The sequence below is a fragment of the Chenopodium album genome, chromosome 26 (genome assembly GCF_948465745.1).
Source record: "Chenopodium album chromosome 26, dcCheAlbu1.1, whole genome shotgun sequence".
Classification (NCBI taxonomy): domain Eukaryota; kingdom Viridiplantae; phylum Streptophyta; class Magnoliopsida; order Caryophyllales; family Amaranthaceae; genus Chenopodium; species Chenopodium album.
Genome location: NC_137859.1, coordinates 35,821,740 through 35,831,078, shown reverse-complemented (window position 1 = coordinate 35,831,078; position 9,339 = coordinate 35,821,740). Strand labels below are relative to the sequence as shown.

General features: G+C 32.4%; 1 protein-coding gene across 1 annotated transcript; it reads right to left on the bottom strand.

Moving 5' to 3' along the window:
- Positions 1–428: 428 nt before the first annotated feature.
- LOC145618025 (uncharacterized) lies at positions 429–8,378 on the bottom strand. Its single transcript, XM_081672801.1, has 11 exons — positions 7,879–8,378; positions 7,247–7,420; positions 6,969–7,117; positions 6,397–6,670; positions 5,560–5,800; positions 4,139–4,223; positions 2,780–2,936; positions 1,973–2,152; positions 1,456–1,604; positions 918–1,191; positions 429–813 (listed from the first exon to the last, which is right to left on the bottom strand). The coding sequence occupies exons 1-11, from the start codon at positions 8,189–8,191 to the stop codon at positions 581–583; spliced, it is 2,229 nt and encodes a 742-aa protein (XP_081528927.1). The 5' UTR covers positions 8,192–8,378; the 3' UTR covers positions 429–580.
- Positions 8,379–9,339: the final 961 nt, after the last annotated feature.

Below are 9,339 nucleotides of genomic sequence, written 5' to 3'. Positions count from 1 at the left end.
AATTATAAGTCGTATCATGCCTAGCCTATGAAGTGACTTGGTTATATTTAGGCATGGTAGGGCTTGTAGTGTCGAGCTATTGAGTGCTCTACTAACAATTTTGACTATTAATATACGAAGTATATAATATTCTATTAATAATAAAACTCATTCTTGTAAGAATTTGTATGAAACTAATCCAAATAGTAGTATATTTTTGCATTATAGCATATTTACATTGTAGTATAAGTTCAATGGTTGTGATTTAAATAATAAGTAAATGATAATTATTTGGATGTACTAGTTTGACGTTTTATAAACTAGTCTAAGGGTCCTGTTCTCATTGATTGAACTCAACTGAACTGAACTGAACTGAATTGAAATCAACTGAAATAAATATTTTATAAGAGAAGGAAATTAGGAGCTGAAATGAACTGAATTTCAACATATTGTATTGATCTTTGTGTTCATTAAATTAATTAAGCAAACTAAATTCTATGTAGCAAAATGCACTAAACATTTATGGTTGAACATACATAAGAGGTGTATCCTTTATTTTGGCCATCTTTGTATATTCTGTGTTTTTTTTCCAACATCACTGTCAACTACGATGTCTTCGAATTTGTTTTTGAAGTGCAGATACAAACTGCTTAATCAATTGTTGTCCAACATTTTTGTTTCCTGCTTGAGTCATATGAACTCCATCCCAATTTACTCTTTTACTAGGGTCCGGACAAACTTGAGCTCCAGGACTACCACAACTTTTATCACCGTAGTTATAAGGATTATTACCGGATCCACAACAAGCCTTTTCAGTGCCACCTTCCTCGAACCCTATATAATATACATATTCGTTAACATACTTCACAACCAAACAACGACAAGAAATTAAACCAAAATTAAACCTTTTTTTTGTAAGATTATTTGAATAACATTACCTAATTGTTGAGCATTGGTAATGACCGAAGTCAAGGCAGCATAGTAGTCTCCATAGACGATGGCTACATCCGGGTGCGCGTTTTGCAATTGAGTTATGGCTTGTAGTAATTGTTGATTGTAGGACTTTGAGAAGTTATTGTAGTCAATTAGGCAATGAAGTTCATCATACTTTGAGGTATCATTCGTCTGAAATTTAGCAAGGTAAATAGGCACACATCCAATTGGAAAGTTCCCGGGTACAACAATATTAGTAGCCCCTAAGCTTATTACTTCCTGAAATATAATCAATAAGCAAAGGATTAGAAACATAGTGACAATAATTGATACGATATTAATATTAATATGTACAATATAATTTTTGTTTATGCAACAAAAATTAACATATGACTATATATTATTGATTAATTATCTATGAGAAAATTTTAATTGTTAATACACAATTATATTTATGGTTGTAACAAAATATATTGACCAACATTATATAGTCCGAACATCCAAATTGATCCAAACTAAACTCGATTTGTAGATTCAAGTTACCTCGACTGCATCGTGGATGGTCTTTATAACTCCAGGAACGAGCTTAGATACTTCCTCGATCGTTTGTCCTTGAAAAAAAGGACCATTGAAGTCATTGCCTCCGATTTCTCCCATTAGCACCAACGACTTTTGGAGTTTTTCTTTGATTGCTGTAATCATAATATGTACGTACAATTTAAGAGAACATGTTGACATGGTAAATATATGCTTTGATAATTTGAGTACGTAACAACATACCAATCATTTATTACTCGCACCGTATATACTAAAATAATAACCGCTACAGAAACTTGACGAGATATATTATGCAATATTTTTCCACCATAATTATATTTTTAAGGAAACAGATCAAATGATTTTGTTAAATAATGAAAATCTTGGGCAATCTGGAGTGCCAATCATTTTGTTATAAACAATATTCCAAACTTCTTCATGTAATTAATTTTTTTTTTTTAAAAAAATAGTAGTATATTTTTTTTAAACAAATAACCGAGTGCAATGTATATAAAGTATGTACCTGCTGGATTAGAGTAAGTAGAGTTGAGGTGAGTTTTAAACCAATCAAGCTCCTTAGCCAAGGAATTGTCCTTAAGTCCACCATTAGCGGTAGCGCCTATTATCGCGAAATTGGCTCCGTGGGTGAAGTCGCTTCCGGTGGCTAGATATGGGTTTAGTTGTGGTAGATTGAAGTACGATGCTACATCACAAATAAATTGAAATAATTAGGTAGTCGATCAAAATTACCAAGTTAAAATAGCGCAAGTATTGGGTGAGATGGTCTCGCCCTAACATATTCTAATATAAAATCATGTGATAATGGGGTAAACAACTTTTATAGTTTGTAATGTTTTAGTTTGGGACAGTCTAAAGCGTGAAATTAAAGACAATCATATATATATATATATTACATCCGTTTCTCATTATTAGTTGTAACAAACAGATACTTCCTCCGTTTTCTTTTACTTACAACACACCTTTAAGGCACGGAGTTTTAGGAGATGATTATTGAGGGTAAACGAGCGATTTTATCAATATAATTTTTACACGAAGATTAGAATAGGGTTAAGTATCATTTGTAAAAATTATAATGAATAATTTATACGTTTACATTACATAAACCCGACCTCAAAACACGTGCCACAAGGCTGTGTTGCAAGTAAAAAGAAACGGAGGAAGTATTATTTATGAGATATATATAGAAAATAAAATTACTGCAACTAATAAGAAACAGAGATATTATATATGAAATAAATAACCAGGAAGTTAATTTGAAGATACATTATACACAATGTATTCACAATATAGCTAAGTTAATGAAGCATACCAATATAATCCACCATGATAAGGCCATCGGAGGCACGACCCGTTGGGTGTGTGGTTTGACCATAAGGGAGCCTGTTGTAGACGGTGTTGGCTTTAGGCTCTAGAACATAGTTACCGGTGCCGGAAAGAGAGTCACCAAATTGGTAGATAGCATCAAACTGCTTAGCCAAAGAAGTTAGCTCTCTTTTGGTTCTAAGGGAGGCTCCCAAACCATTGGGAGTTATAGTAGTAGCACTAGCACATACAAGTATAATTGAGGAGAACAAAAGAAATTGCACCAACACGTAAAATAACAATTGCTTCATTGTTAATTTTGTTGTTAATTAATTTTGTTGATTTACAATTTGCATGCGACTGTTTTTATAAGGGCCAAAACAGTATTTATTAGGTAAAAAGCATAATCAAAATCTTTATTTAAGGAAATTACAGGTAATATTTGCAATTTTGTCAATTTATTTGTCATAATCTGAGGAGTATTATATGGCAATTACTCCATATATTTTCTTACTAAATAAAAATGTGCATGGAATCATATTAGCTTGTTTTTGTGATTTTTTTGGACAGATTCCATGCACAATTATACTGTAAGATGATATGATTTTTCTATATTTCTATGGATTGGAAAGATTTGCCGTATTATATCTCCTCATAATAGGAAAAAAGCCTCATTTTATATGGCAATCTTTCCATATTTCTATTGCCATTTATTTTGCATGGTATGATATGATATGATTAGCTTCCTTAATCACTTTAATTAGTTTCCTTGTCCCTAAAAATATAAAAGCCTCATCATATTGTGGTTTGATTTAAACGAGTAATATTTAGTTGTTAATTACAAAGATTCATAAAGGTTATCTGAAGTTATGAACCATCACCCTTCACATGTCAATCCAATCTGAATGATGCTTTATTTGGTATAATATTTGCTAATTTGCTTGACTAATAGAAATTTTGCAGGTAATAATACATGTACATTGAATTTGAAAATGGTAAAATCTAGTAATAGTACAGATACGTAAAAGCATTTAGGTTGTTCGAATTTGGGCCCAAGTACTTATAAGATAGATTCACTGTTTTTATGCGGTCAAAATTTGATAACTTTGACCAGTACGAATCCTCATTATAAATCTCTAAGAAATAATAATATAGTAAAATGTAATCTAGTTCAATTTGTTACATTTACAAGGTGTAGATTTGGAGATATTTATGTTTTAAGGTATATTCTGGAGACCGTGAAAATTCAAATGAGGAAAAAAATTAGGATGGATAGTCATAAGTTAGAATTTTACATTTTATAATTAAGATCTACACCTTAGATATGCGCTACATACCCAAAAGTATGAGAGTTTAGAACACTTACAAGCTCACATGATGTATCTGAAAACCAATTGATGATGGAATGTGTTGGACCTCGTGTCATGATTTGTGATAGCGGAAAAAGTGATCTGCACACTAGACAAGTGAGATTTCATCATCCTGTAACCGTTTATCCATAAGAATACGAGTTTAATGCTTTTCAAACAAATTTATCCAATTTCGAATGTGGAACTTTATTCCCTACATACACAAATGAGAAAGTTCTAACAGGATGAGTAGTTCCTCAAATTTATAAGGGGTTACTTTCTCTCATAATTCTAATGTGTGACAACTAATGCATAACATAAAATTCAACAATGTTTAAGACACCCGAATTTGATGAGTTCACCTTACTCTTACAATAATAAATAACTTGGGGCCTGTTCATTTTACTAAACTGAGCTGAACTGAATTGATTGAAGCTGAACTGAACTGAACTGAACTGATTGGAACTGAACTGAACTGAACTGAACTAAACTGAATTGAGCTGAAATGAATATTTTATGTGAGAGGGAAATTAAGAGCTGAACTGAACTGAACTGATTGGAACTGAACTGAACTGAACTGATTGGAGCTGAACTGAACTGAAATTAAGTAAATGTGAACAGACCCTTGATCATGTTTTCTTTACCTTTATAAAAAAATCCCTCTGTCTTTCATTACTTGCTAGGATGCTTTATTTGGATGTGTATCTCTATTTGCTACATTTACATATTTGGTAAATATGGTAAAAGAGAAGTAAGAAATTAAAATAAGTTAAAGGGGGGAGAAATATAAGGCTTAATATTGCACCTTCCCTAGTTTAATACACCTACTAATTAATATGGAATTTATCTTATTGTTCATTTGATGTTGGACTCCAAACTCATCAATCATCATCTCAAAATTAAAACTTCTCCTTACTTTAAATTCTTAATATAAGGATTATTATTACTTAATAATAACGCCAAAACCGATTGTAACAAGTAATAAAGACTTGGTAGAAGAAAAATATGTATAGGGAGTCATAAAAGTTAAGTAAAAGATACTTTTTCATTACATATAGCTCATACATTAAATTGAGATATATGATCTGACTCATACGAGTAGTAAGCCTAATTGTAAAAACTACTATATTCATAAAATGTATAATTATACTCGTATAACAAAATTGATGCAAAGGGTGATTGTACAAGCTAGATAATTACTTGTATACTATATTAGCTGAGTATAATTTTTTATATCATCAATTTGAACATATATATAAAGGTGAATTCAACCATTGTGTAAAACTCTCAAGTAGCAATATATACTAAGTGTCTAAGTGTACTAAATGTTGCCAAGAGATGGTTGAGCATAAAATAAGTAAAGATGGACCCCCTTTTGTCTTCTTTGAATCGTTTTCACATCACCTAAGATCATTTGATTTGTCTATTAGGTTTTTACCTAATAGGTTTCCTCAATCGTCTTCGAATTTGCTTTTCAAGTACAGGTACAAATTGTTCTAGTAATTGGTCTCCAACAGCTTTGTATCCTTGTTGAGTTAAATGAATTCCATCCCAGCTTATTCTTTTACTAGGGTCTTGACAAATGGGAGATCCGGGACTGCCACAACCAGTTGTGCCAAAATTATAAGGGTTATAACCATATCCACAACAAGCCTTTTTGGTGTCATCCTGCTCAATCCCTGTAAAATAATATACAATCTGTTAATTGTATGCAAAGTACAAATTAAAATTAATGATGTTTACGGAACATGTTCCAAAACAAAGTTACAAGTAAATGTATCCTTAGAGATTGGTTAAATTCATTGTGTAATCATGTGCATAATATACAATGCAAAATTTCCACTCTTGGGGATCTTACTTGTCAATGGAGCTAGATACGACACCAACCGCGCACACGGCACACAGCACACAATGCGACGCACCTTTGTACCGGAAGCCGTGCGTGAAGAATTGTGCATGTGATTGTAACAATATAATAAATCCTAATTTGATTAATTTCATGCATACGTATAGTATAAGGAAAGGTGGAGGATGTTGGACTTAATTGTCAAATTAGAATTAAAGAGGAAGATTCACTAGTCTAGTTTCAATTAATTAATTAGGAACAAGTTCATGATCAAGTAGGCAAATATATATACAGTATGAGTAAGAGACGACTTTAATTTGTATTTGACTTTATTTAAGATGGAACCCCATTTAGCAGTATGTGTTGTTAAACTGTAATAGAGGTTGTAATCGTCAACGCAGTCCACTTAACTAAAGATTTGAACATTACCTAATTGTCGAGCATTAGCAATGACCCATATCAATGCGGAATAGTAGTCTCCATATACGATTGACACATCTGGGTGCTTTTGTTGCAATTGCTTGATGGCTTGTATCAACTTTATATTGTAGAACTTTGCGAAATTATTGTAGTCTTTCAAGCACCCAAGTTTATCATACTTTGAGGCATCATTTGTAGCAAATTTAACAAGATAAAGAGGCACACATCCAATGGGAAAGTTCCCGGGCACCACAATATTGGTAGCCCCAAGTTTAATCACTTCCTGGAAATTATGCGAAAAACATAGATATTGTGAGTAAAATAGCCTAGTCATGTCAACCCAAACTAAATTGCACGAGGATAATCCTCAAAATAAGATTGACCTGAACAAATATGACCTGAAAACTAACATGAATAATACTTCCTAAAGAAAAAGGTTACTTAATATATATGACCTGAACTGAATTGATTGACGCATCCTTAAAACACAGCCAATCGACCTAGACCAAATTAATCAAAACTAAACTCGAAAGGAGTAGTCATTTTGCCTATTTAATTGATCAATTCAAGTTGCAACTCACCTCGACGGCATTTTTTATGGTTTGCACAACTCCGGGGACAAGCTTAGCTACCTCCTTTATTGATTTGCCTTGGTTAAAAGGACCATTGAAGTCATTACCTCCGATCTCTCCCATTAATATTAATGATTTTTGTAGTTTTCTTTTAATTGCTGCAATCATGCAAATCATCATGTACATAAAATTAAGGGAATGATACATAAAAAAGAATTATCCAAAGTTTTGGAAATCATAATCCAAAAACAACCAATTAATGTGGCATGCATTAAATAAGTATGTACCTATTGAATTATGATAAGTAGTGATGAGGTGATATTTAAACCAAACAAGCTGCCTAGCCAAAGAGTTGTATTTGCCATTAGCAGTCGCGCCTATTACGGCAAAATTGGCCCCATGTCTAAAGTCGCTTCCTTTCGCAAGATATGGGTTCAGCAGTGGTAGATGGAAGAACATTGCTATCATGCACAGTTCCATATAATTATTAGTCACCCATAAAAAAAACACGACACAAAAACACACATAAATATATAACCGAGTATAACTTATTGTGAGACATTAAAAGTATACCTTATAGAAAAAGTTGTCATGCATGAATCTAAATCATGCATGTTATTTCTAGTAATGGTAAGTTGGACATCATTTTCTTGCCTCATTGTGGTTTAATCAAACCCGTTGACTTACTTGACTACGTAACAAATTAAAGGAGAATAAAGGAAAGAAGAATAAATTATTGATATCTAAGGTGAGTTAATACTTTTAAGTAAATAACATATCAAAGTATTTTCAATGTCTTTTAATAAAGTCAAAGACTGTCTGAACCAAACTAAACATTAAAAGAGCAAAGAAAGTGAATTATCATACATCAAACACGTATAGCCTATAACAAGTATATATCTAGGTTCATGATACGTACCAATGTGGTCCACCATGATAAGCCCATCGGAGGCACGACCCGTGGGGTGGTAGCTTTGGCCATAAGGAAGCCTACTATAGGTGGACTCTTCGCCATTAGCCTGTCGGATGTAGTTGCCGGTGTCGGAAAGAGAGTCGCCAAATTGATAGATAGCCTCAATCTGCGTAGTCAATCTAATTAGATCTCTTTTGCTTACAAGAGAGTCACCAACAACGTTTCGGTCACGAGTAACGTTAGTAGCACTAGCACATAACAACACTGAGGAGAGCAATAAGATAGATTGCATGAACAACCGAAACAAGAAGTGTTCCATTGTTGTTCTTGTTGTCGATCAACCGAAAACTACAACTCATGGATTACTCATTGCTTAAAGAGTAGGAGTATATATAAGGGCAAAGGGATTTGACATGATCATAATAATGTGTTTTGACCTTTTTTTGTTGGCAACAAACTATTTGATGATATGAAGACATTTTCTCCATAAGTATATTTATTCTTTTGTTAGAATGTGCATGAAATCATTTGGTTTATGAATTCTTTTAGAGAAGATTTTATGCTTCATCATTCATTTTGAATAGCTTTTTATTTCTTAGAAATTACACAAGCTAGTTGCTTTGCTTTGCTTATGAATTTGGCGTGTAATTTAATTTAGATAGAACCAAAGCATAAGCATGTAATTTTTTATAAATTGCATCAATCTCTAAGCATAGAAATTCAAATAACACAATAATTATGAACAATCATATATCCCCCCAATACTTGACCTTGGTCACATAAAATTAAATAAAGAAAAAATGATGGGCCATATTATTGAGATTATTAAGTTTTACGTAACAATATGAATTCCACTACTGTTAAATAAATCAGAATTTTGCAATCATCAATGTTAAGACCAAACCTATTTATTAGTGCCCACCTCTAAATAAACTACCATCCACACCAATAAGCATACTTAGCTTCACGTCTTATTTGCCGTAGGGAATTAGTTAAGTTAAAAATAAAGGTTGTTCATGTAAAAATTGAAATTCTATATTAGTGTATGTCTTCCCTAATTAAAGGCCCTAATACATACACCCGCCATTGCCCAAGCCTCCTCCCTCCATAGGTTTGTTCCCATGAGTCATTCGCATTGAGTTCGGATCATGTCAATTTGAGTCGGGTCATCATTCATTTATTTTTAAGACTCTTAAGGGTTGATTTTAAGTTCAGATCGGCTCATTTTCAATTTATTGTCATTATGTTTGATTATTTTAAGGCCCTATTTTGTTCACCTTATTTTCACTTATTCAGGAAAAATAAGTTTAGGGTTAATAAGTTCAGATAAGCTAAGTTCAGGAAAAATAAGTTCAGATAAGAGTTTATTAGGACTACCCAAGTGTTTATAACTTAAATTAGTTCTAATAAGGGCTAATAAGATCAGATAAGTTCAGATAAATCATATAAGTTCTAATAAGTAAAAAT

Bases quoted from the DNA above. Each gene is read 5' to 3' on its own strand.
- LOC145618025 (XM_081672801.1), bottom strand. From the start codon at position 8,191: ATGGAACACTTCTTGTTTCGGTTGTTCATGCAATCTATCTTATTGCTC. The intron at 2,153-2,779 runs GTATGCTTCATT...TTTGTGATGTAG, and splicing joins TATCATGGTGGATTATATTG to CATCGTACTTCAATCTACCA. The intron at 1,192-1,455 runs GTAACTTGAATC...ATTATATTTCAG, and splicing joins CCATCCACGATGCAGTCGAG to GAAGTAATAAGCTTAGGGGC.